Here is a 27,344-nt window from a genome sequence, read left to right as displayed (position 1 = left end):
TCCTAAAGAGAACTTCCATTTCCACTCTGTAGCACGGATTTTTGAGGATCCCATCAAAGAAGGGAGGAATCCATCTGGGAGAGGTGATGGGACATTGCCATCTGGCCAAAGGTTTCTGAGACCTTCACTTGTGTATGGAGAAAGCACAAAAGCCAAGGTTGGCATCAACTGGTTACAGAAGAGGTGAGCTTTTTATTGCAGCTAGCACTTCAGCAGCAGTTTCTGGAGGAATAGTATGAAATGTCAGAATACAGGTCTTTTAGAATCTACATCAAGGACAGTCTGGCAAGACTTTGAAGCTCTTAATAGCCAAAGGCACCTTTCTTCCAGATTATGGTTGTCCAGAACATTTGAAGGCTCTCAGGCCTGCACCCTGCATCATTATTCAGTTCAGTTGGTCTTACATTAGCCTAATATAAACTAAAGCAAAAGGTGTCATGGTAACAGTGTGGACAGTGCTTGTGTTGACAATCCCTTCCATGGCAGGTGGCTGCATGCCCAGGGTACAGTAAGCAAACAATCAGGAAACACATGTGGGACACTTCTCTCCCACTCTGCAAATCTCCAGACATTAGGGGTAACTGCTTCTCTCTGGGCTCCTCCAGTTCACTCATCTGCTCTTGGAAACACACAAAAGCCATCTAAAATCATACCAAAATCTAAATAAATCAGCATCAGAAAATTTGCTGCAGGCATTCAGTTCTTCAAGTGTGACCATTTTAACACTTGTCAGGGTCATGGCACAGAGCTGAGAAAATAGCCCTGGACAACTCTGCATTCCCAGGAGAATAAAACCAGAAGACACAGAGTTACCCAGCAGGCAGTGGGAACAGGAGCAATGGCAGCATTACTTAACTATGTGCAATTTGCTCTCCCTATCTTGATTTAAATTACACTGCCAGAAGAGACTGACAGTGTCTGGAATCAAATTGCTTAGAAAAGTGCCTCTTCAGAAGGAGAGAAAAAAATGCCCAAATAACTCAAGTGCAAATGGTCTTGCAAAATGCCTATTGTGATTGGAGACAGTGGGGCCTGGGGCTCGTGTTCATTAGGATAATGCTCATGTAATTATGCTGGGCCAAACCCTTATGAAATGGGGGGTAGCACCTCTGACATTCCTACATCGTGCACCTCAACCTGGTCTCCTCTCAAGAGTTAGAGGAGGCACCACCAAATAAGAGTCTCTTGTTCTGTTCCTGCTTCTTTCACTTCTTAAGGTCAGCCTGGGCTCTGGGAACCATCTTCAGGACAATGGGCTTCTTTGGTTGCATGAAACCTTTCGAGTCCAGAACAAGTGGGATCTTGAGCAAGAGATAAAAAACAAAACAGCCACGTAAGCTGGGAAAAGGGACAGACACGGCAACAACAGGAGCCCTACAGCCCACATACATCCCAGCTACCACAATTTCAATGCACTTCCTAACCTACAGGTGCACTGACAGCACAACTATCACTACTGCTCATGCAAAACAGCTACCAGCTGGTGTTTAATAGCCCTCAGCTCTTGAATAAACTGGTTAGTGAGTTCTGGCTTTCACATGGCATGGTACAAAATGCTTGGTGCAGTGATCAACAGGCTGCACACAGAGGGAAGAGCAGCCAAAACCCACCCAGGGAGCTGCAGCCAAGGAGGGCCACGTGGTGCCCTCTTGTTTAATGATGGAGTGTGTCAGCACTAAGGGGAAACAGACCATAATGGGAACTGGAGGAGCAATGAGCTCTCCAGGAAGAACAAAAATGAGATTGCTGCTTAGACCAAGTACCAAGGCAAAAGCATCCTCACACAAAAAGGTTTTCATGGGGTAGGCTGGAAGTCTCAGTAAAAACATTTAAAGTGGGTGTTGGAGGGAGTCAACTTGCAGAGGAAGGAAGAGTGTTTTGTCTCCCTCACTAATGGATGCTGCTCATATTCCAGCTCTCCCTCTCCCCAACAGCACAAGGGTGATACACTCAGCCTGACAAGCTACATTCAAATCCCCATATCCTAGTAAGCTTTGTTTCAGGAAATTTAAGTAATGTGGCTTGGAGCCCAACGTGCCATCAGTGGGGGAATGAGAGGAGGCTGCAGTTTCCATATACATATTCCAAAGGGATGCTCCAGCATGAATTTTTCTCTCCCACTCTGATCTGATGTACATGACATCTTCTGTAGAAAAAAGGGCTGAAAGAGCCCCATAAACCTATGGGCACCAATAATACAATACATATTTAACTTGTCTCCTTTTAATTAAAGGCAGTTATAAAAAGAATCAATTTTATGGATTGCAGAGGACTAGAAAAATGTCATTAGACTTGGGGGAGGGTGGATAGGTCACTGCATTGTTAATGGACTATTACAGTCTTTCACCTCCAGGTTACTAGTTGAGCTGCAATCTGAATCTGCAGAGATTCCAGCTGAGCACCCGTGCCAAGGAATAATTTAATAACAGGATTTCTCTGTTTTTTACAACAAACGTCCTTTGAATGCACTTGCTGGCCCCTCTGCTCTGAGTTCCCAAACTCACCTCACTAACAAAATGCATTAATGGCACAGCCTTTTGCAGCAGCCAGTGCAGAGCTGGGTTGGGCTGGAAACCAACCCCGTAGTGCTGCCTGCCTCTAGGGAGCTGCTGTGCTCCTGGGGGGCTTGACATATCATTCCCAACAGCTACTGCATTTATTTTATGTCAAACAGCCCCAGCTTGCAAGGCCTGTCCCATCAGTACTGCACACAGCATTCACTGGGATCCTGGGCAAACCCAAAACCTGGTGGGATCCTGCATTGCCTCAGAGAGAGAGAGAGAGAGAGTTGCAAATTCAAACTGAACTCAGATTGCACTTACTTGAAAATCATTACCCTTTTGGGCTGCCTGGTTGCCTCTAAGAGATGTCTTGGCATGTCTCACCATGCCATGTTTGTGTTGCAAAGCACAGCCTTGGTGTGGGCTGGGGGGGATATTCCCTTTTTGCTTTCTGGAGGAGGGTCTTACTAAGCTGGGTCAAGGCAGACCTGCAGTGCACCTTGGAGGAGCAAGAACTCCACACTTTAGGTGGACCTGAAGAAATCAGAGGACTTCAGGGATTTCAGCCTAAAATATCCCACCAACATTAAATACGTTTCTGTAGAGGCTTAAAAACAAAGTATCAGTAACTTGTGGTGAACCACTTAAAATGAACTAAGATTTAAGCAGTTATTCCCATGTAACTGTAGGACCATCTGACTGGGAGTAAAGGGCAGGTAATGAAATACATCATCTCGTATCCTCACCGGTGTGTCTTTGCATGTTCTGAAGGAGAAGTTTTGCAACAGGACGACCACAGCCACTTTCATGACGAGGAGAGCAAACCTCATTCCTATGCAGTTCCTGGGGCCAGCCCCAAACGGGAGGAAAGTGTAGGGGTCTATACCCTCTTTGTTCTCTTTACTGAACCTGATAACAACCAAAAAAACCAAGTTAACATGAACTGCTGTTCCGAGATGTATCAGCTTCCAGATCTGAAGCGGTGACAGGTCTGAGAAGGCAAAAGCTTTTTGTGTTTCTGTGCATATTAGAAGAATCCAGCTAAGTCCCTTATTTCTGTTTCAACAGATACCTTCTGCCTCTGCTTTTATCCTACTGCTCAGAGATGGTTGTGCAACTCCAGGTGCATCAGGTGACCAGGGAATACTTGAAATATGCTGATGGATGTCCTAACTACTCTTTCCTCAGAAGTCCCTCTCAGCTCCAAAACTGAATCCAGATTTCAAACCCTAAAACACACAGGTCTACAGCTTCACGGCTTCCCTGAACATCAAAGGACTGAGTGAACACAAAGACGTTCTCTCCCTGCGTGACTAAAGGCAGGGTTGCTTTTGAGACATGCCAGCCATTCCTCTCCTCATCATGAAAAATAGGAAAGAACAATCAGCTTCACAGAGAAATTTGCCACCGAGCATTTTCAGTAATACTTCTTAGTGATCAGTTAGTTTTCATGTTAGGAGGCTTTTCATTCCCAGTGCATGAGGTCCGGGTACAAACTTCAGACACACTAAGTCAGTACTGAAGTGTCTTGCTACTGAGACACCTGCACAACCCTCTGATGAACTCCCAGCAAGGCAAGGGATCCCTAAACAGCTCCTATCTAACCACCCATGCTATTTGCCAGCTGGAGTAAGGATGGAGCTACCGGAGCAACTGGTGTAACCTGCCAATTGCCAGAGTGCTGCCATTTGGGTGTTCCCTTCTGAATTCAACACAAGGTGACCATGGGCTCCATAGGAGACTGCAGCAGCACTCATCTCCCTCCCTAACTTCTGCCTTATACTGATGTCACATTTTGTCCCAAAGGTCACCACATCCCTACTAGCTTCCAGGGATATTTTAGCTTCTGGTGCAAGGGCACAAATCTGGTCCTGCTCTCTCTGGGCCAACTCTCAATGTCTTCCTGGCCACCTGAAGACTAGCAGGCCCAGGGGCTCCCAGATCTGCCTTGGGCTGTTGTCTCATTTTGCAGGGTCTGACAGAGCTCCTAAGCAAAGACTGCTTCATAACTTGAATTAAAAATTAAGTTTTATTTGCTACCCATCTTTGCCCTTTCCCTGCTGATTCGCAGGGCTTTGTGCCAGTCACCCAATGGCTCTTGCTTTAATATCTGGCCATAAACCCCTCACTGTTACAGCTGCTGGGAGCTGCTCTCACTGTTGCTCCCTTCAATGTAGTTAATTAAATTCCATGCACAGTTTATGGATGTAGATCATAAAACTCCCCTCTCGGTGATGCCGGGACTAGATGTCAGACAATGATAAATGCCTAATTTAAATGTTATAATCATGCATTCCCCAATTTTTCTGCCATTTCCACTCCCAGGGCTGAGGTCAAGCACGCAGCTATTCCCTCTGCCTGGCCCTCACCTCTCTGGCCTGAACTCATCCGGCTCTGGCCAGTACGCCGGGTCGCGGTGCAGCACAAAGGCTGGGATAATGACCACCATGTCCTTTGGAATAGTCACCCCATTGATGTCCACCGTCTTCTTGCAGACCCTCTGGAGCCGGCCCCCAGCAGGGTAGAGCCGGATACATTCATTCACCACCATGTCCAGGTACTCCATCTGTGTGATGGCACTGTACGTGGGAGTGGCCTGGGAGAGGAGTGGGGACAGCTGTGAACACAGGACTTTTACTCCCACCCTAAGACCCCCACAACGTTTCCCCTTCAGGCATCAGAGACCAGGGGAGGCGAAATCTCAGTGCCAGCACCTTGGGCACTCTTTTGTTTCCAGCCTGGCTTTTAGCTCAGGGTTTGCAAGGCACAGGTGGGGACAACCTTGGCATCTTCACACCATCCTTTACCTTGTTGGGTAGGTTTGTATCGACCTCATCCTGGAGTCGCTGCTGCACGTCAGGGTGGACAGCCAGGTTATAGGCTATGTAGCTGAGGGTGGAGCTGGTGGTCTCATAACCGGCAAAGACAAAGATAAGAGCCTGGGCCAGAATCTCTTCATCACTTAATGCTGGAAAAAGGCATAAAAGCACATACAAGGAGCTGAAAACTACAGTAATTAACCCTTGGGAATACAGGATCTCGGTCATCAATCTAGTCAATGCTACTCCTAGCTACTTAACAGGAGCACATGCCAGGAAAAGATAGAGATGAAGAGATGTCCAGCAGCTCCTCTCAGCCATGAGGTAAGACTTGCACTGCCGAATGATTAGTAGCCCTGAGCATAATGTGGCAGTAGCAACAAGGAGAACCCAGGATTTAATGCTGGCACTGCTGCAGTGCCCAAGTGCTGACAGGATGTCTTACAAATAGCACCCCAAAAGTTTGCAAGCATCCTGCTTTAACTGAGGTTGAGGGACTGGGACTACACTTGGCTGAGCCATTATTTGCTTAATTTAACAGTTTACCCACGACAGGGCTCAGAGATGAGCTCAGAGATGAGCAAGGTACACACAAACATACGTGGTTTGTGTGCTTTCTGAAATACAGCCAATGTTGCTGGCCTTCAAAGAAGAGAAGAAACAGGAGCAAGGAAATAGTCACTCTTTTTACCCTTTGTTGTACAAACAGACCTCGGGATTTATCGCAGGAAATGCGATATAATAAAAATATGGCTTCTCTGTAATAAACAGCATTATGGGCCCACTACTGAGATCTTGACTATCCTATGGGATGAATGCCTAAAACCCTCTCCCTTCTTCCCTCCTTTAACCTGACAGGGTTTCTACTGCTTTCTGCTGAGAGGAGGACAGATCTCAAGACATACTTTTGTCCAAGTCAGCCTCAGCAGACTTACAGCCATCTTGTGAGTTCTGTGATTCAATCATGAGCTGCAGGAAATCAACACGGTCCTGGGGAGAGACAGAGGCAAGCAGAGAAGATGTGGGTGGGGACAAAGCAAACCTTGTCCAGTACAAGACCCTTGCTAAGACACTTGCTCTATTCACAGCCAGCCCCACTGGTAGCTTGTGGCTTCAGTGCATGATGAGGTCTGGACTAGAGACTGCCTATGACCACAGATACTTCCCCACTTGGATGCCCAGGCAGGGGATGGTTCTGACCCACTTCAGAACTGGTGAGCCATGAGCTGTTTTGAAGAGCAGGTGATGCACCACAGCTTCTGAAGATGCCACCAGGGCCCCTCCTGCACTCAGGACAACATGCTTATCCTGAAGTAAAGAGGCCACCCAGGCTGGACTCACCATGCTGCTGCCCTTTTCCCGTTCCTTCTTCATTTTTATGAAGACGTTCTTGAAGAAGTCCATGACGTCTGAGGGTAACAGAGTCACCTTCATCTTTTCCAGCACAGGGACAACAAACGGGAACAACACTAAAATGAAAGAACAACATATTTGAGCTCAAAGGGGCCCCAAGAAACACAAAACTGGCAAAAAGCATAGAAAGGAGAGGGGTAAATCTGGACCCTAACCCAAAAAACTGGTTTTTGTTGCCTTCAGCTCTTTTTACCTAACCATGGCTGGAATGCAGTACCACTTGAGAATCTCCTCCATATGTTTCTTTATAACCAAAATGCCACACTAAGTGCAGCTCTCTGTGACAGAGCAGCTCTCCATCATGTCTCTGCAAATATTCTCTGCTGGTAGGACAATGCTGCAAAGACCCACACAGGCTGTACAAATCCTAACTGTGGTTTCCCTGAGGAAATATTTCTGCAATCTGCCAGGGTAAATCTAATCCTGCAAATTGCTGGGCATCAACCAGGTGGCAAAGAGGACTCAAAGCTATAAAGGGAGCTACCAGGAAATGCAGGTGGTCACCACCTCTGACACTGATTCAGGGCTGTACGAGATGAGGTGTGTCATACCTAAGAACAAGAACACGGGACTCAGAAAACTGAATTGGAGAAATTTCTTAATGTTGGTGACAAAGGGGTCATTGGGGTTGCTCATGGAGTCAACATTGACACTGAAAGAAGTGCTGGCCACCACATCCATGCTGTAGGCTCCAAAAATGCTGAGCAGAAAAGAAGAGAGAGTGAATGAGATGAACCCAACCACAGCAGTAAATAAGGGCCCATCTAGGAACAATTGTTGTGAGATGGAATCTCTCTTAATGCAGAGTCCTAACAGTAGGTCTCTCCTGATCTGTCAGTAATCACCATTATATTTTCCCAAGTTTCCCCAGTTGCATTCATTCCCCAGTTTTTCTCAGCTTCAAAAACCTAAGCTGTAGTTGGAAAGCACTGAACTGCAATCCAGGGTAACAAAGACTATATTCTGACTTTCATCTGTAAAAGAGATTGCAAAAATGACATCCAAAAGTACCACATCTTGCACAGTTTCTGGAGTGGGCTCTACTCCTTACTAAAAATGCATCCCCAGTAAAATGAAATGGGGAACAGAGCACAGCTGTCCCCTTGAGCGGAGCAGAGCAAGCCCACTCCTGGGGAACATGCCACGTCTGTGACTGCTGTGGAATTTGTCTCCAAGATGACAAGGGATCTATGCTGCAGCATGGAAAAGGCTCTCCAAAACAGCCCCTTCCCCACACTGAATACAAACCCTTTCCTGTCAGCCCCACACAGTTACTCACTCCTTCACGGTCACAAATTCATCATTAGCCACTTTCTTCTCAATATTTTTCACTAATTTTTCCCCATAGTGATTAATGATATGGAACATCTGAAATGCAAAACAAAGCAGAAAGTATTGTTGACTCCTTCCCTACCACCAGACAAGTCTGGGTGATTCCACACTGTCATCTGCCATTCACCAAGTCTGGCTTAGGGAGGAAGGGCAAGCAAGGGGAAGGTCTCATTTCCAGGCCTCAGACATTGCTTTCTCTCATCTTAACAATCTGTCCTCAGAGCTCTCCTCCCAAAATCCACACACAGCTCCCATTCCAGCTAAGCATCCACTCCAGCTGGGAGTGAACATGGCTCCTGAGTGCATGGACAATGGACAGCCATGGTCTGAGTGATATGCTTAGCAAGATGAAAACACAGGCCACAGGGACAACAGCCTCACGGGCCATTTCATCCATCTCCTTCTCCTGAGTCCAACCCCATGATGGCAGACAGACACTGTATTGCTGAACTGTACCCACAATGCAGGTGCTCATGGATGTGGTCTTGACAAACACGGGGACTTTCCTGTTGGAGGGGAAACAGTCCAGTTCTCCTCCAGCTATTGATGAAAAGTACCAGTGGCCTGTGCATTACCTCCTTCAGCTTCCCACTGGTGAAGGTTGGAGACAGCACTGTACGAATCCTTTTCCACTGCTCATCTGCAGCCACGTTGAGGGCCGACTCCAGGAGCCCGTTCAGACCAAAGTTCTGCACAGGAAGAATGTTGTAGAAAGGGGACATGGTTATACAGGGAAACAGGTGAAGGTTTACAGTCCCATCCACATGACAGAAATGCAAAGGAAAACCCACTATGGAGTGTTCACTTGGACCCTGAAATCATGTCAACTCTACCTCAAGAAGCAAACAACAGAAATGGAAACAAGACGCTAAGAGTCATAAATGACATCTGCCCTAGGGTGCAGCCAGGCTGATGGTCCAAGGTCCCAGCCAGACCAGCTTCTACACCTCCCTAGCAGGGTTTCCATGTTAGTAACATCAATAAATTGGGGCACATCAGAGAGCAGGATTTGCTGAAGAGCTCAGAGGAGAACAGAAGCCATGAAGAAATGCCTCTCTTGCTGCATGTGCTCTGTACTGGAGAGCAAAGCACAGGACTAGGTACCTACCTGGCGATTAGTAAAAATGGTGTAGCATTCTTTCACCAGGATGTTTTTGATGAGGATGGGGTCCAAAACAGCCAGCACAGGCTGCCTGCCATCATAAAACCTAAGCCAGGAGAAACTCACAGTCAGTCCATTGCTCATGGTCAGCTGGAGCAAAAGCAGCCTGCTCTGTCTGTGGCCAGAGCCATGGCACAAAGGGTTTGGTCCATCCGAGTCCCCTCTGAGAGAACAGTCAAAAGGATGAGGCTGAAACTGTTTTATTATGTAGTAACAAACAGGAGAAAAGGGAAAAACGTGCCAAACATGGGCAGCATGAGCATTTCCAGCAATCGTCTGTGGTACCAAAGAGTTGCCAAAGCAGTGTGGGTTTAGATAAAACGCAGATTTTGCCACGATGTTGATCCCCTGCACTTGGCCTGTCTGAGTTCTGTTTCTGTGACTGAATGCTGGAGACAGTAAATCCACACTGAACAGCCTAACTATGGAGTAAAGAGATTTCCTGCCTGGCCTATGAGGCACTGAGAGGTGAAAAACATCTGTCTCTTCCATTTTCCAATCAACAGAGACAGAACAACTTAAAAGTCATGGTGTGGGCTAAAGGGCAGGGAGCCTTGGGCCGCAGCTGAGGGAAGCTGCCATCTTCAAGAAGCTTGAGAACATTTAATGTTTCAAAAAAATGTGCCAGGTTTCATGAAGCCTCCCAGGATTTTTTTTTTTTGCACAGCAATTTTGCTTCAGTTTGAGAGGTTCTCAACAGAAGACTGATAAGAGGCCCCTGCACAGAACCAGCGCTGTGCAGGGAGCAGGGAGGCAGGTTGAAAGGCAGCTCATGCCCCAGCTCTGGGAGAAGCAGGGAGCAAGATGACAAACCCCGTGGCAGCCTCCAGCTCGCTTCCTGCTCCAGACACACAGAGCAGCAGCTTCAAAGGCAGGATGCTCAGTTTGACACCAAAGAAGTGGAGGTTATTTTCAAAGCTTATGCAAACAAATAACCCCCCAAACTGGCCACCATCATCCCAATCCTGCATCATACTGAAATCCCAGCAGGAGAGAAGCTTTGGAGAGATGGGTGGAGACTTTCCCAGTGGTGAGTCTGGGTTTTTCCCAAGCTGTCACTGCTGGAATTACAGTGCTGAGAGACATGGTGGCAATGTACCTTTTTCCATTCTATTTTGGGGCTGTGGAGCACCCCAAACAAGTGGTTTTGTTCGGCAGAAACTCACCCCCAGATTTTTCCATACTTTTCAAAGCACACCTGATCAAAATGGTGGACTCCCTGGAAAAGAAGAAAGGAGAAATGAAGGGTGTGCCAGTCAAAAGTGATGAAAGCAGGTCACAGCTGGCAGCACTGTGCATCCCACAGACTCATTGTAAGTGGCAGAGGTTGAGGGTGGGAGGTGCATGGTTGCTCTCAAGCATCACATAGATGCTTATGGGACATCTGCATTGGAGAGATAAAAGAGAGCAGAGAAAAATGAACAAAAAAAGCACTTTCAACTTCTACCAGCCAACCTGATTTAAAAATGTAACAAAGACAAGGGCACACAGTTTTAGTATGAGCAGAGTTAGGAGGCAGAACCAGATCCCAAGGTGTCCTTTCACCTTCAGCTCAACAAGTTAGAGCTGCTACTGCCGTGTCCTCATATGATCTTCCACTGCAGTTACTGAACTGGAGTGAACATGGCTTTTTTGTTTTGTTTTCATTAGGGTTTTAACTGATGTTACATGTAAGGATGAAACTTATGGGCTATGTAACACTCACTAAACCATTAGTAAGAGGCCACATGCATTCTATAAACCCAGCAAACACCAAGTAAAACACCGGTTTATTGAAGCCAATGCATTTGTTCTGCATTTGCAATCAGTTACCTGGGATCAGCTACTACCTAGTTACTTGATAAGATTTGATACCTCAATAAAATCTGAGTTTCATTTAAACATCTATTTGTCTGGCTTATCTCAGGCTGGCCCAGCAGCAAAAGGCTGAATGAGGCATTGCTGGGGCTAATTCAGCCTCTTCATGTTGATGACAAAAAGGCACAGAAACATGCAGTTCTCTGAAAACAGCAGCCTTAGGCATCTCCCCAGTATTTTTTTCTTTGCTTCCAACAGAACTTCAGCTGCTCAGGAACAGGCAGAAATGCTGGGAGAAACTAAAAACTTAAATTACAAAGTAGTTTTAAAATACAGCACACCTCATTCAGGTCATCCTGAATTTTTGTGTTATCTGCGTGTCCAAAGAGCTTCCTACCTAAAAGCATCACTTCCAGCTGACTGAATCACAGGCAGAGGAAAGAGATGCCCAAAGAATGGGAAGAACAGCAGCAGCCAAAGAAGAACCCAAGGCAGCTACAAAGAGGCAGCTGCTGCCACTCACATGCCGGTACTCCAGGAAAGTTCCCACGAACGGCAGAGGCCGCGGGCCGGGAATGCCCAACTTCTTGAAGGTCCGGTAGGGCCATATTCCATACCTGCCAAGCAAAGAGCATGTGAGATGCATTCATGCAATGGAAAGAGAAGATTCTTCATTCTGAGCACAGTGAACTGCTTAAATAACTGGTTCCTGTCACCCAGAGAAAGCTGAAATTATGGATGAGCAGCAGCAGCCCTGCTGAGGACACTCTGAATAAATGCAGGATAACTTGGGGTACAAGAGAATGGGGGGTACATTTTGATATAAGACAAGGGCTGGAAGGAGCTGCAGCCCAGCCTTACCAAAGTGGTGCATGTGGACACCTCAGGTCTTTATTCAGGGGCTCATTTCAGACAAGTGTGACTCGGGTGACCGAGGAGAGGCCTCTGAGCAACTGAATTAATTCTCCAGCTGAGACCTGCCCTTGTGTTTGCCTTTGCAAAGGCCTGCGATGCTCAGGTGGTCGAGCCACAGCAGGGACATAAATTACCACAGCAAAATTAAGTTTTTGCCTGTATAGCTCACTACGGCTCCCCTGGGCCACATAAGCCGAAGTTTTGCCAACATAATAACTTAATAAGGGCCTTCTGCCGGCAGCAGCGCCGGCATCGCCCTGGCGCAGCCCAAGGACTGTCGCACCCGGAACTCACTTCTCCTTGAGAGAAAAAACAAATAATGGAGGATTTCCTTGTAATTTCCCTCCCCCCCGGCCCAGCCTAGCCCAGCCCCGCCCCGAGGGCAGCGCGGGAGCCCCTCGGAGTGTTCTCAGCGCTGGGTCACTCGCAGCCCGGCCGGGGGCTCCGCGCTCGGCTCCGCCGGGTCACCCCGCGGGCCCGGCCTGTACTTACAGCGCCACGAGGCACAGGCAGGCGCTGAGGAGCAGCCAGGTGATGGGGGACAGACTGGGCAGCAGCTCCATGGTGGTACCTCCTGCTGCTGCCTCCGGCCCGCACCGGCCCCACCGCCATCACGTGAGGGAGGCGGCGCTTCCCTCGGGGTCGAGCCCGGGCTCGTCCCTTGGGATCGGGGTTTGGGTCCCTGGTGTCCGGGTGTGGGTATCCGGCGTCGGGGTTTGGATCCCCCGGGATCGGGGTTTGGATCCCCGGGGTCGGGGTGTGGGTGCGCGGGGTCGGGGTTTGGATCCCTCAGGGTCGGGGTTTGGATCCCTCAGGGTCGGGGTTTGGATCCCCCGGGATCGGGGTTTGGATCCCCGGGATCGGGGTTTGGATCCCCGGGGTCGGGGTTTAGATCTCTGGGGTCGGGGTGTGGGTGCGCGGGGTCGGGGTTTGGATCCCTCAGGGTCGGGGTTTGGATCGCCCGGGATCGGGGTGTGCATTCCCCGGGGTTGGGGTGAGGGTTCCCCGGGATCGGGGTGTGGGTGCAGCATCTTCACATTCAAAGAAATTACTCATTTCTCCAAAACAGGTTTGAGTGGGAGCAATCTACTGATGCAGAGGTGACGATCTAAGGAGCAGACAAACTGCAGAGCTTCATCAAACCCTCAGCGCTCCGTCACGCACTTTGAGAAGGACAGTGACTATCCCTCTTGATCCATTTCCCATCAGCAGCTCTTCCCTTCCCAGCGGAGACATCCTAAAGCTCCCTGTGAGCCCACAGGGATGAACACTCCAGAGGGAGAAATCACGGGAATGGTGGCAGAGAAGTGGCTGTGCAGCACCCTGCTGGAAACATATCTGCAAGGGATGCACGTGGCTGGTGGACTTCTGCAAACTCCTTATTTATCTGATTTTTGATTTGCCTTTTTTGCACATCTCTTGAAGCACTGTTGTCTCCATAGCTCCACAGATTTGAGAAAATTATGGTTAATAAAAAGTCCATCTCCCAACCAAAATTGCTGCCATGACTCAGAGCTGCAGGTGGGGCCATCCTGAACACTCACTGTCAGATAATTTTGTACAAATCACATGTATTAAACTTATACAGCCCTTTGGACCAAATGCAGTGGTAGAGTCTGTACATACTGAGACTATTTTCCTAATGGGAATATCACTGAAATGGCACCCAGAAGGGATAAAGCAGAGGGAAAGGCTCTCCATTTTTCTGTTAGGATTTACAGGGGTTTAGCATTGTGGGCAAGCAAACCACACAACAGAGCTGCAGGTGAGGGGCTGCCATGGCATCCTGGCACCTTGTCTTAGAGAAAGGAAGAAAGCCCAAATTTTGGGCTGCACAACTGTTGTCTGTCCAAGGCTGTTGATCCAGCAAAAACATCTTGTGGCATGAAAAGGGGAGCGATGAGTGCTCCCCACTGCACTTGTGCAGCAGATGTGCTAAACCAAACAAAAATAACAGCAGCAGCAGCACATTGCAAGTTGACATCAATGCTGCTTCTAATTCACCTCTTTCACACCATTGCCACTTTCCGCCCTCTCCCATTTCAGATAATAACTTATTTATAGGAGAGATCTCCAAGAGAGCTGTGAAACCCCATTGGTAAAAGTCACATCAATGGCCAGTGACCTCTTCGGTGCACTGGTCTACAGGCATGGTTATATATTATAAGACAGAGTTGGTTTACAGCCCTAGTGATGTTTCCAGGGTTAATAATCTGTACCTATGAAGGACCCAGAGTGGTCCAAAAGGAATGTCCTCCTCTGGGTCAGGAGCAGATGTGGCCTCAGCCTCTCTGACTTCACGCTTCTTATTGACTCCAACCCAGTGCCATTGCTTTCCCCATTAATAACAAATCCCAAGGGTTCTAGAAAGGCTTCCAGAAGCCCTGGTGACCTGCACAGGGCTATAAAAAGACTATTAATTTTGATACCCTGGGCACAAGCGGAGTGACTGTGACCCTGTTCCCCCATGGCAGGCAGTTGCATAATGGTCCTGGACAGCACTGAAGCCGTGGCCCTGCACACCTGCCCTGCTCATCCACTGGCCACCATGTGATCCTGGCATGTTTGGCCTTGCCACATGGCAACAATCCCAGTTCAATATTAGCTTGCACATTATCTACCACTCCTTATCCCAGCCCTGGCATCAGGTATTTCCCCTGAGTTTATGTTGCTGTTGTCCCAGAGCTCAGTGCCCTTCGCTGCTGCCAACACCCTGCACTCCTCTGTGCTGAGAGGCAAATAAGGTTTATGGGGATTCCAAGGCTGATGGTCACCATGGTTAACACAAACAGAAGGAGTTATGAACTGTGATACCTGGCTGTAGTCCTAGCTGTAAAAATGGGACAAATACATCTTAGACCAGCTGGGGGAATGACGCCTGAATTGATGGGGCACAGGAGGGGATATTGAACCTCATGCCTCATGCAGAACTTCAGTTTGTGAAAGCTCCCAGAGAGATAAAGATATAAAAATTTAAACTACAGAATTCCTCCTGGAGGAGAGGTGGTTTAACCACTGTCTGCTTGGTGGGACTGAACAAGGCCAAGGGGATAGAAGACCTGTGCAAGTGCAGAACACTGGGTAGAAGGCCACCCCTAGGAGACACATTCTGCTGCATCTCAGGCTTTTTTGTTGGCTGCTGTATTGTAGACCCAAAGGTTTTCCTTTCCTCCACATACTAGGGGAAAAGTCTGTTGTAATGCACAACATTCTTCTAAGAGACATAGCAAAATATCAGCCCTGTTAATAACTAGGGGTTTATTCACTGATTGTCCCACCCTTAACCATTCTCTTCTTATTTTCCTCTTGTCCCACAAATGGGATCACAAGCTGTTTATTCATGGCTCTTCCTTACAAACCTTGCTCTCAAATGAGCCTCTCAAAAGGATTCAATGGGAAAGCACCAGATGCATAACATCCTCAAAGAGCTCCAGCAGCCAGGGAAGGACCAAGGGCTGGCACCAGTTTCTACTTTCCCTCTCACCAAGCTCAAAACCACAGAGCACTTCTGAGACCTCTGCAGAGCAAAAACACCACGTTGCTCCTTTCATCCAGCAGTGCTGCTCAATGCTCCTGAAGCATCACCAGCTGAAACCCATCTCCCTTTCACTCCTCTATAATTTCTGAGCAAGGATGGAAAATTATAAGCCACAGCCAGTGTTACAGTATCGAACTAACTACAGCAAGCACAGACGGGGCAGTGCTGTGTGCACTCCCTGCTCAGGTTTGGACACCAGCTCTTTCAAGGACAACTTCTCCTTTGCCCATCTCACATTATACCAGAGAGGAACTCCTTTTTCTTTTCAGATCTCCCAGCTGGTAGCTTGGTCTCACCAGACAAAGCAGCCAGTGCTTTGCAGAAGGCATCATTGCATCATTTGCAATGACCTCAATTTCTGCTGAGCCACTTCCAACCCAGAAGTCAAGCCAGAAAGAAACAAAAATCATGATATGACCCTGAAGACATCAGCACTAAACACGTGACATACAGGCCTTGTTACCACAATCCTCATACCTCCAAACCCACCCTATCTTATGAGGACACGTTAGAAATGGCCCAGAGGGTGTAATCTCTTTTAGAGCCAGATCTCTGCTCAGCCAGACCCGGCAGTCAGAGCCACATCACTGCCCAGGGGCAGAGTTTGGCCCATCACTTCTGTCTCCAGTGCCCAGGTTCTGGATGTTTTTTCTGGACACATTCTGTGTATGGACTAAGAGCAGGGATGAAGCTGTTTGGCTGGTGAATCATTCAGCATTGTGGACTCCCTATCAGCAGCTGCTGGATGTGAGCCATCCCAAACACGTTCAGGCACAGTCCTCGAGAATCCAAACAGGTGTGGCTGGAGGCTTATCACTCAACCCCACCGGGAGGATTTCTCTATTGCAGCTAAAGCCAGGCATTTGGCTGGTTGGATTAACCCTTGCTGGCTTCCTGAAATGGGTTTCATTGAAAACGAGCATCTTTTTCTCACCTTTTAATTTCTTCTGTTGTGCGGAGACAGCTGTGGATCAATGAAAGTGTCTTCATTGATCACCGTGGATATTTTTTGCTGGACAGAGGATTGAAATACTGAATCCCTCCTCTGCCAGTCCTTTCCATGGTGGGCATAAAACATTTTCTAATTCCCATCAGGTTATGTGAGGTTTAATCCCAGAGGATACAGTCTCCCAGCAGATTAAGTCATAGTCTTGTAAATCAACCTGAAAATTTGCCCTTATTCATCCCAAATTTTCCATAGTTTTGCTTCTCTGATGACTCCCATTGCCCTGCTCCTCCCTTGCTCCTCACCTTTGGGGTGTTTATACCAATCAGATGTGCTTGTACATACATAAAAAATAACTCAAAATTTAAAAAGAAAAGTTTGTATTTACAAGTTGAGCCTTGTGCTGTTGGAATTAGACTCTAATTAGGTCAGTCATGTTCCCCTGGTAGGGTAAGAATGATAGTGCTGGAAAACAGACAATTTATAAAGACCCAAAAATAACCCATCCTGCTGTTTTGTAAGAAAGATGCGTTTTCTTCGCCCTGTGCTGAGGACATTTGCAATCAAGGCCACTTGGGCCCACTGATACCAGTCACAGGCTGCAACTTGGTCCCACAGGCAACTCTGCCTGTGCCTCAGTTTCCTCCTACCAAAGGTGGGATATTAATCCTCCCCAATTTGACAGGGCTGTGGTGAGGTCACTGGTGTTTGTAAGGCATTTTGTCACTCTTGGCACAAGGCCCCGGACTATATTACACATGCCTTCTCTTCAGACTTGCCTTTTAGCCTCACCTGCACCTTCTCTTAAGTGCACAAAGGACACAAACTCAGATTAGCAAAGCTCAGGGTGAAGAACAAGTCTATGGTTTTGCCACTGCTGCTTTTCTAGGGTGTGCACCAGCTCACCTTGATGGGTGCACTGAACCCCTTGGAAGCTGCACAATGCAGGGGATTACCTTTGAATGACACTGTGGGCTTGGGCTCTTCTTCCTCTGAACACATTTTGATCACACAGCCATGGTTTGCAGCTTCCTCGGTTCTTCACACACAGATGCAGATCCCCTGATTCCACAAGACTTCACAGGTTTCAGCACCACTGACAGATTTGTCTTGTAAAACCTCAAAGAATGACTTCCCACATCTGCCTCATCTGATTTAGGATTATCCTGACTCATTAACAAAGGGGGATGAACATGCCAATTGCCTACTTAATGAAGGTCTCTACCAGCCTGGGAAGTCAGTGGCCACCCCGCCTTGGCTTGTAGGAACGTGCCCAGCATTTCCAAGTAAACAAGACAGCAAAGCTAAGGAACTCCTGGGGCACAGTGGAAGTGAACAAAAACCCAACAAAAACGTGTTCACTCCAAGTTCCTTTTGATTTTGTGGGAAATGCAGGTTTGAAATGAAAATAATTAGTGAGGCAAGAGGAGGAGAGGAAAAATAATAAAAACAAGTGGCAGTCTTAAAAAAGAAAATAAAAGGAGCAAGGAGAAAAATAAATAACCCTGGAGCAAAAACGCAGAGGGAAAAAGAGGGAACAAAAGAGACAAATAGCAGGAAAAGGATCAGTAATGAAAGCCCAGATTACTTGATTCAGTCAAGCCACTGCTTGTGCTGTTCAGGGCAGGGCGGGAAGCCAATCTGTTTTCTCTGGTATTGTTTAGGCTACAAATGCTGTGGCAGATTTCCCATCCACTCCCATGTTTATGTCCGTGCTCCAATCCCAGCCACAAAAACGTGTGTGGAGGAAACACATCCTGAGAAGAGTAAGGGCTGCAAGCTGGAGGATGATACATTTCAGAGCTGAATGGCCTCAAAAAGGCACTTCTGCATCTTATGGCAATTTTGCAGAATAATATCTCGCTCACGGAATGCTGTGGCGGGAGGATTTTCATCTTCAGAATGGGTACAGTGATACCTCTGGGTTATTACAAGCTCCCAGCCGCAGAGGGCTGCCTGTATTTATACAACACTGCATTATTTATAATATCCCTTTCAGGAGCAGGAGAATATGAATTCTTTCCTTCACAGTTTGACTTTTTTTCTTCCCTTCTCCCATTTGGAAAACATTGATTTCTTGCCCTCATTTCTCCCACCAGAACTGTAGCTGACCTGACTGAGTTTAGTTTACTTCTCTAGGCCAGATGCTCAGTGGGTGAAGAGCACAAACAACCACCCTGGAATAACAGAGCTGCCCTGATTTCCCCCAGCTGGGATCTTGTCCTGCCTCCCCAACACCTGCACGGTTGTGGGAACTGATTAACGGCTGCTACAACACTGCAGGGGAGGACAAATACTATTTGCAAGTGGACAAAGCAATAAAAGAGTTGCCCCCTTGGGTTTCTGTTTCTAAGTGGGTTTTGACTCTCTCATATTAAGGATCTGGAGGAAGTTTATCACTGTGAAATAATAAAATATTTAAAGCTGATCAAATTTTTGTGTGGAAACTATTTGAGAGTGTCAGTTTAGCTGAGAAGCAGAAGGGGTTGTAAGATTTTACAGTCCAGAACAAACAGTGAGGAATTTCAGCCTGTTACATTTTCACTGTCCTGAGCTGTTAACTCATGAGCGTGCTGGCAAGGCACCCAGAAACTTCTTCAGTAACAGAAGAGTCTGGGGAAATATTTTTTTCCCTTCTGCAGAACAAATGTACCAAGGAGACAGAGGTTTCAAAAAGGGTTCTTTTAATCAGAAGCAAGTTTGCAAAAGAAGAAGTAACTTTCTCATATAAAATAGTGGAGTGGTAAAGGTGAGGCTAACAAGAGGTGTGGAACAAAAATCCAGGGCAAATCTCCACAGAGACACTGAATTAAAAGCAACGATCCCATAACTGTAGTACACCAAAGGGTAACTCAAACACAGCTGTATAAAGTGGTCCTACCCCTAAACTGACAGCAGATACCAAATCAGAGGATGGACTCCATCCCAAGAGTGGCAAAGTGACCAACTACAACTCTGCATAATATGGAGTTCTTGCACCTCTCTGCTACCTCAGAGCTCACACTGCACCGTGACAGGTCCCAGAATTGCCCAGGGGTGTGATGGCATCAAAGAGGGAGTGCTGGTGGCTCTTCCCAGGTGCCCTAACTGCAGAACTCTGCCATTCTGTGGTAGCAGAAATTCCCAAATCTAGAGATTTGAACATAAATGGGAAAACACTTTGATATAAAGCTCTGTAACCCCATTCCTGTCTCTATATCCAGTGATTCAAGCCCCAAGAAAGTGCACAGTGATCCAACAGCATTGAAATAATGGATTTCCTGCCAAGTCTTGAGGCCCCAAGGCCATTTAAAGTGGGCAGGTGGCAGTTTGAGAAGATAAAATTCTGAGTCATAGCCTGAATCTCAAGTGCTAATGGTATTTCACTCCTTGTTCAAACATATCTCACCTGTCCCATGTGTTCTGTGTGTGCTTATCTGCTGTGGCTCTCTACTACCTGGTGTGGCAAACTTTACACCTTCAGGAAGTGCAAGCCAGCTTTATTTGTCTGGGGGCCTGGGTGAGGGAAAAGGAGTACAGAAATACAAACAACTGAAGGGACTGGAAGTGTCCAAGGCCAGGTTGGACAGGGCTTGGAGCAACCTGGGCTAGTGGAGGGTGTCCCTGCCCATGACAGGAGGATTCAAACGAGATGATCTTTAAGGTCCCTTCCAACCCACACCATTCTAGGATTCTATGACTTGTCAGGTGGAGCCATTTCAGACCCAACATGTTCAGTCTTGGGGTGAACGTGCTCCTAATCCAGGGGAAGTTTCTACGAGAAGGTTTCTCTGGGTGCTGTACAACCACATCACCACATGTGGCTTTGTCTGCAGGCCACACTGAGGTAACTTCCCCCACCTCCAGTAATGCTGTGATGATGTGTGGGTTCCACACGTGCTGGCAAAAACCCTGTGAAAACAACCTAAGGAATGTGACTGAACAAGCAGGAACTCCAGGCTGAGTGAAGCCATTTGCAGTACAACCTGCCCATGTACCAGATGTTCTGTGATGGCTTTTCCTCTCCAAATATCACCCCTCACTGTGTGTGCCCTTCTGGCTGCTACAGGAGATCAGTAATGACAGGAGGTGTTGGCATCATGGTCAGTCTTACATATCACAGGTTTCTTGACTTCAGGATTTCTAATGACTCTCCCAAAGGTTATCTTTTTTGTCTGGTGGCTTGCTTTTTTTTTTTTAAGTTTCCAGATAAATTCCTCTTTTAAAAGGATTTTTCTCAAACAAGTTGCTTGCTTATCTGAAAGCAGTGAGTGGGAGAAGACACCAGTGCTCTGTACATATAAACATATCTCTCCCCTCCCTTTTTGGAAAGCAGATTGGATAATCCTTGGATGACCCAATGGATTTCTTGAGGGAAGCAATGACAAGGATAATAAACATATCTCCATGTCAAGACAGGCTTGGATATTTAGTCTAAACAATTGCTACAGCAGCTTCTGGCAGAGACCTGGGTGTAAGGAGGAAAAGTGAGATCTTGGCCCATCTGCAAACCATCACTGGCTTTAACACTCAAAATGAGGAGAAAAAAAATCATTTGGGGTAAGTTTCTCTTTTTTTGGTATGTTTTTCTTTCTTCTCTCCAGTAATGCCAACTTCTATTGAAAGCGGGATTGCTGCCTGCAGTGTGATTCCTTTAGTAAACGCTCATGAAACCCTTTGCTCTGTGCTCTCCCCTCTCCCTGCCCTCCCCACGAAGATGTTTCACAGGATACTTCCCAGGGCAGGCAAAAAGACTGTCACTGATGAAAGCAAGACAGTGCCCTCTCCTGTCCCTTGTCACCGCTGCCACTTCCACCCGCAGCGCTGGCCCTGCACCAACGTGGGAGCTTTAAAAGGTGGGAAAACACTCCACCCAAAGGTGTGGGCTGTGATGGGGGACACACCACGTGTGATATGGAGTATTGGGGGATAAAATGCTCCACTTGGAGTAGGCTGGAACAGTGCAGCTCCTACACGTGGTGCCCTTTTGCACCTCATTTATGACAGGGACAAGGTGCCAGGAGCATCGCTGGCAGTGGTGCTTGGTGCCATCTCAGTCCAGGGAGGGGGTGAAGACTTGGGCACTTTTTTCCTGCAGGAAATTGGATATTGCTTGGCTAGTGCATGAAAAACAAGCTCCTGTTAAACTGTTTGCTGAAATGTCTCCCTTGGTCATTTCATGGTGCTGTTTTCATTTTTTAGTAACAGCCACCAAGAGACCTGAGAAAGGAGAAGGTAAATAAATAAATAAAAATAAAATACCCTAAGAATGTGTTTTAAATATAAGCCTTCATTTTTCAAGACTGTTCCGTACAGGAAGATGGAAATGGAAGTGGATTTGATGGGTGAAGTTACTGTAACACGACAACTAATGTTTAAAAGTTGTATTTCAAGGCTGCAATTCCCCAAGATTGCAGCTGTGAAATAGAGCTTTCTTGCTAACTGATGGAGTGTTTCCTTCCAGACAAAACAATTTACCTGATATCTGAAGTAAATAAAACCTACCCATTAACCATATTTTAAAAGTACAGCACGTTAGGAAGGAGGCACAGGCATCATCCATGTAGCTCCACAGGATCCTGGGCAGCAGAACCCACGTCCTGTGCTCAGCTGAGGGCTGAGCAGGGCATTGCACCTCCACGCTCTGCAATTGCCTATTGAAAATAAACTCCCACATCAGAAAAGCCAAGTCCTAAACAAAACATAACTGAGTGACGATAGTGTGGACGAGAATGGAACAGAAATACCATTGTTTGGATCAACAGGTCCTAAAGGAATCACACAACCTGTTATTTCAGCAGCAGTCGGAAGAAAAGAGCCACACAGCCCACTCAGCAGGTCCTCAGCAAGCTCAGGCTTTTTAGTTGCAGCTGGTTCTGAGAAAAAAGGAACAGTCTCTTCTCCTCACTTTGTATAGATTGTGCTGCTCCCCATGTTGTCCTTCAGTGGAGCAACGGCCACAAAGTCCATTTCCTTTATTTCCCATGTTTTTCTTGCTTTGTTTTTGCTCAATGTGATATCAGATCAGCTCTGGGGAGTAAGTGCACCTTACACCAATTCAGATCTGGCAATATTCAGGTGATAGGGAGCTACTCACACTATGCTTTCCTTTGGAGCAAACTCTTCAGTGTTTGATCCTACTAATTTATATCCCCTAGTCCTTAGTGGTTCTTGGAAGGCTCCTCCTGCAGCACTACCTCTCACACCTGTTGGATAAACGCCATTAAAATTCCAAGAGCAATTGCACTGCTACGTCAAAGTGTATAAAACCAAGGTATTTAAAATATGTAATCTGATGCAGGAAATAACAAAGGAAAAAGAAAACATAACAGAAAGTCACGTAGATAATTTTGTCTAAGAAACAAAAAACTCCGACTGCAAACAAATTTTGGCAGTTCAGTAATTAAAGCAAAGTCCATATGGCTTAAGAGAACAGTCAAAGTGCACAGAAGGCAGTGGGTTTTTTTGTTTGCTTTGCATTCCTCTTCCCAGCATACTCCAAGTCATCCTCTTTGGGGCCCCTTCTCCATCCACACACATCCTACCCAGGTGCAGAGAGGGGGATGACTCACAGGGTTTTGGCTCCAGCCCATGTCTTTGTGCATCCCTTGCCATCTAATGAGCTGTGGATCATTATCCCGAACTCAAAAGCCCTTAAACACACCCACTGGAGTTTTTGGTTTTGAACTTTTTCTTTCTGGAGCCTTTGGAGAGGAACAGCAATCCAGTGCCAAAGCTATCCAGAATCTGCATGCACCAAAAGCAGCAGTGCTCAGAGGCAGTGCCAAAGAGTAAAAGCAGTTCTGAGATCATTTGCCTTGTCCAAGAGGCACTGAAGGGTGATAGCAAGGCTGAGCTTGCCCTTGGACCTCAACTGTTCTGGTGAGGTGCCACCAGGATACTCCTAACCAGGCCCCCTGGGCAGGTTGTTTTCAACAACCTGCCTTGAAGACACCACCACCCCGTGCCACAGATGTCCTGCATCCCTAGATGAGATAAAAACATCCCCAGAGAGGACAGGGGCAGTTTTCAACAGTAACAGTGCCCACACAAGCCCTGGTGGGACTTCAACAAGCACCAATTTTTCTGGCTGATCCACCTGTGAGGAAATGCCAGATGCTGGAGTGGCAAGGACTCACCTACTTCCCAATTCACCTTTCAAACCCTTGCAATTGAAAGTCTGATGACCCAGGACTGTTAAGGTCCAAGGGCTGGACTTGGATTCTTTAAATGCCTGACAACTTCCTTGTGAGTGAATAACTTGCTGCTAAACATTGCAGATTCAGGAAAAGAATAGAAAAGAAGAAAACAAAAAGTGAATTGTACTAAAGGATGGAAAATAAACTAGAACTCCCCTCTCTTCTTTCCAAAGGCCGTAGTTTCAAGTGCACAAACAGACTGTAAAAGTGCACAAGGTAATTCATGACCCTAATGCCTGAAAATCTGATTAGCTTTATTTGGAGAAATGTTGGTGCTTCTCCCAGATACAAAGCTGAAGAATCAATAAAAGGCACCTGTGGACACTAAAACTCTCCTAGTCTGTGTGATGTGTCTTTGTAACAAAAAAAAAACCACCAAAAAAACCCCACAAAACCAAAACCAAAACCAATCAAACCCTGCCCCTGTATACTTTTTTACAGACCAGTAAACAGGATTGCAGCGTCTGGGTGAGAAAGGACACTCAAGTTCTGTTGCCAGGGCAGAATAACTTTGATGATCAAACCCCTCATCAATTAGTAGACTCTCTAGTTTGTCACTGCAATTTTAATTGAAAAATTCCTCTGGCTTGCTGGGTTGTGTCCTTTGACTTTTAAAAAATGACTGATTCAAATGGTACACACAGTCCACGGGGGGGATTAGAGCCACTCCAAAAATAAACTGACCTTGCAATGGAATTCTTCCCATTTGCTTCACCCACCAGTGCCTACAGCGCTCTTTTGAGCCATCTCCTCTTCCAAAGGCCCTGGAGTTGGAATATTTAAAGAATGCAGCAGGTCCCATTTGAAGAAGAAAGAAAAGCAGGTCAGTAATTAAGTGTAAATACACCAGTAGTGAGCCTAGAGCAGACACAGTGACACATCTGAGCCTGTGTTGATCAGCCAGTGCTCCTAATGTGGGGAGCAGCAAGGAGAAGAGGAGAGAGGAGGTGTCTGCTTTTCACCTAAAAATTTGTCCCTTTTCTATGTTCTTGTACTTGACCTTGATGACAGGGAAAAATAATAAAAAAAAAAGAATAAAAAAAAGAGTAGAGGAAAAGGAAGAAAAAGGAGCCTGGAAGGATTTATGTTTTCTCTTCAAATCACATCACAAAGTCACTCATTGCATCTAGGGAATTCACCTGCTTGTTTGGGAACGGTGGGACAGAAGGAGGGGAGAGAAAGAAAGAGGGAAGAGAAGGGCATGGGAGCTGCTTCCTGAAGCAGTGTTACAAAAAGCGGTTAAAAAACCCCTACTATTCACAAGTGGTTAAAATCATCACTTTTCAGAATTCCTTTTTGTCTGTTTTTTAAACAAAGGTTCAGCTCATTCAGCTCCATGTTTTCTTAGAGTTGATTGTCTTCAGGGAAAAAAAAAACCACCAACCCAGCCTCATCTGTGTTCCCATCCGTTTCTACCCTGATAGAGAGGTCACCCCCAGTTCACCGCCCCGGTGCCACACACACAGTCACTGTGGCGGGTCCCCAAGTGCCATCGGTGTGTCCCCAGCTCCGGCTCAGACGAAGGAGGAGAAGCCTGTCACTGGAGTCCGGGAGCCGGGCGCGGGCTGTCCCGTCGGGGTGTACACCCCTCCTGAGCTCTGTGTTGTGATGACAGTCTGGAAATAGGGTTCTGTCTCGCTGGCCGTGCACTCCTCGTATCTGTAGGACGCTGGGTGCTTCACCCCTTTCTGCTGCCGCTTCCACGAGTTGTAGTACGTGGGGTCGCTCATGTAGTGGTTCACAAAGGAGTGCTTGGGCAACTCGTCTTCGTAATCTGAGTCAGTGACCTGGAGCAGCGGGAAAAAATATCATTAAATAGTCGGTCATTAGCATTTATTTAGCCTGTTCCACTTGCAAAGAATTTAGAGGCAGGTTTAATATCACCAGCTGACAGAAGCTGTAATGTTAAGGCAAGATGGCTTGAAGTTCAGGTGTAATCCAAGCTGGACTGTAGAAAAGCATCATGCTCTGGTTTAGCCAGACTTTGCTGCTAGAGGGAGAGTCCCCTGATGAACGCTGGTGATAAGCAATGCAGAGAAATCCCTTCTAATTCACTGTAGCAGGAGCCAGGAGTTCCTATTTGGACACAAGATGCAGGGAAGTGCAGAGATGCCACAGGGAAAACAAGAGCTTTCGATCACTATTACTGTTGTAAACAATAATCAGAAATATTGCAATTAGAATTGAGCATCTCTGTTCTGATGCAAGGACAGCAGAAACGTCTCCCATACAAACCCACTTGGGTTGGCCAGACAGGCTGTTGTTTGTGGTGACCAGACCAGGCCACCTGCACAGTACTCTGGGTGTGCCTTACTCTGTTTTGTATTGAAAGTTAGTTACATAACTGAAAGGGAATTACACAAAATCAGATTTTTTTTACAGGCAAACAACTCTATCTGCATGTTCCAGCTGATTATTGATGGTACAAGGTGCACAACCAGCGGCGACAGAAGAAAGAGAATACAAAATCTGGAAAAGAAGAGCTGCCAGGCAGGAGGGGCTGCTTCCCTGGGATGAGTCAGACACAGCTCTGTGTTCAGAGCGCATCTTACCCCTGAAACATTTATGCACGGTGGCTGGAGAGCTTCAAAGCTCATATCAATATCGAGCGGGAGCTCTATTGAGATGTAACCACATCAGCTTTGTGCATCTGCCCCTCCTCTGAAGTGCTGCTGCTGTGATGCAGCTGGAGAAATCACAGAGGGCTTGTACATCTCTGCTGAGCACAGAGACCACGGCAAAGCCTTGGCCATGGTATCTAAGCACACATTTTCCTTCTGTTCCTGCTGATGTTCCCACCAATAACAGCCACATCCCATACAGCAAGATAACATTTATCCAGTCATTTCCACGTCTTGTGCCTTCCCTCAAAATGTTCAATTTGAGCACACAGAAGCATTTATTCTTTTCATTTATTCCCAACAATCTGCATGGCCAATTGTAAAGGTAATTAAATACCAAAGTAGTAGCTGCCTAAGATATACAGGAGAGACAGGTAAGTGCAGCTCGTAACTGGTAGTTGCTGCAATTAGTTTCAAAAGGTTGGTATCATTCTGATCTATGACACCACACAGCAAACACACATCCTTCTTGATCCTCCCTGCCATGCAACTTGTCTCTCTTCCTCTAAAGCTCCCTTTTAATGGTCTCTGAAGAACAATCCTCAAATGCCTTGCAAACCATCACTTGAAAAGGGCACAGCATCCATCATGCCACTTCTTTGCTTAGATAGCTGCTTCAGTACTACTTTGTGCCCATTTTCCAGCACAGAGGGTGATGGACAGAGCTGAGAATTTTTTCCCAGAGATTTCCAAAAGTCTGAGCAAAGCAACTCTTTACAGCTTTGCAAAACTTCCCTTTCACTATTACCCAGGCTCTGGCTCTTTAGGAATCATGTACTGTTTGATTTTTAAGAATGAAAAGCTTCAGGTGCCTTGACATGTAATTACTAATACAACAAAGCCCTACCAGCACTTAGTAATTATTCCAGAAGAAACTCAGCAAGTCTATCTCCTAGAAAACATTCCTCTGCACCACCTGTCAGCTTTGGGGAGCCAACACCCAACTCTCTTCAACAGCTTTCCTGAGCAGGTGAGTTTTGCAGCATTCCTGGAATATCCCCAGATTTAAACCACTTCACAGCCAGTGAGTGCATAGAGCAGCTCCAGAGTCTTGGCACTGCTGCTGGGAACATCCTGCCAGCACTGCCCTGTCTATTTTTGTAAGGAGCTCCAACAGGAGTG

General features: G+C 46.8%; 2 protein-coding genes across 3 annotated transcripts in view; both read right to left on the bottom strand.

Annotated features, from left to right (window-relative positions):
• Window positions 1-172: 172 nt before the first annotated feature.
• LOC139679395 (cytochrome P450 3A29-like) lies at window positions 173-12,562 on the bottom strand. 2 transcript variants are annotated; one of them, XM_071571126.1, is made up of 13 exons: window positions 12,432-12,562; window positions 11,548-11,641; window positions 10,394-10,446; window positions 9,174-9,273; window positions 8,641-8,754; window positions 8,013-8,101; window positions 7,285-7,433; window positions 6,662-6,789; window positions 6,226-6,310; window positions 5,309-5,469; window positions 4,871-5,097; window positions 3,248-3,410; window positions 173-1,301 (listed from the first exon to the last, which is right to left on the bottom strand). In XM_071571126.1, the coding sequence occupies exons 1-13, from the start codon at window positions 12,500-12,502 to the stop codon at window positions 1,206-1,208; spliced, it is 1,530 nt and encodes a 509-aa protein (XP_071427227.1). In that variant the 5' UTR covers window positions 12,503-12,562; the 3' UTR covers window positions 173-1,205. The 2 variants fall into 2 exon arrangements, with proteins under 2 accessions (XP_071427227.1, XP_071427228.1); XM_071571127.1 differs by having other exon boundaries at window positions 6,256-6,310.
• Window positions 12,563-22,659: 10,097 nt separating this feature from the next.
• The window catches only part of SDK1 (sidekick cell adhesion molecule 1), a 391,178-nt gene continuing 386,493 nt past the window's right edge, over window positions 22,660-27,344 (bottom strand). The window contains exon 46 of the mRNA XM_071570864.1: window positions 22,660-25,388. Coding sequence (XP_071426965.1) covers window positions 25,116-25,388 — 273 coding nt within the window. The 3' untranslated portion in view covers window positions 22,660-25,115. The remainder of the gene's footprint in view (window positions 25,389-27,344) is intronic.

This window comes from Pithys albifrons, chromosome 16 (assembly GCF_047495875.1).
Source record: "Pithys albifrons albifrons isolate INPA30051 chromosome 16, PitAlb_v1, whole genome shotgun sequence".
Taxonomy (NCBI): domain Eukaryota; kingdom Metazoa; phylum Chordata; class Aves; order Passeriformes; family Thamnophilidae; genus Pithys; species Pithys albifrons.
Note: the sequence above shows the minus strand (reverse complement) of the source record. Positions and strands in the feature narration are given on the sequence as shown.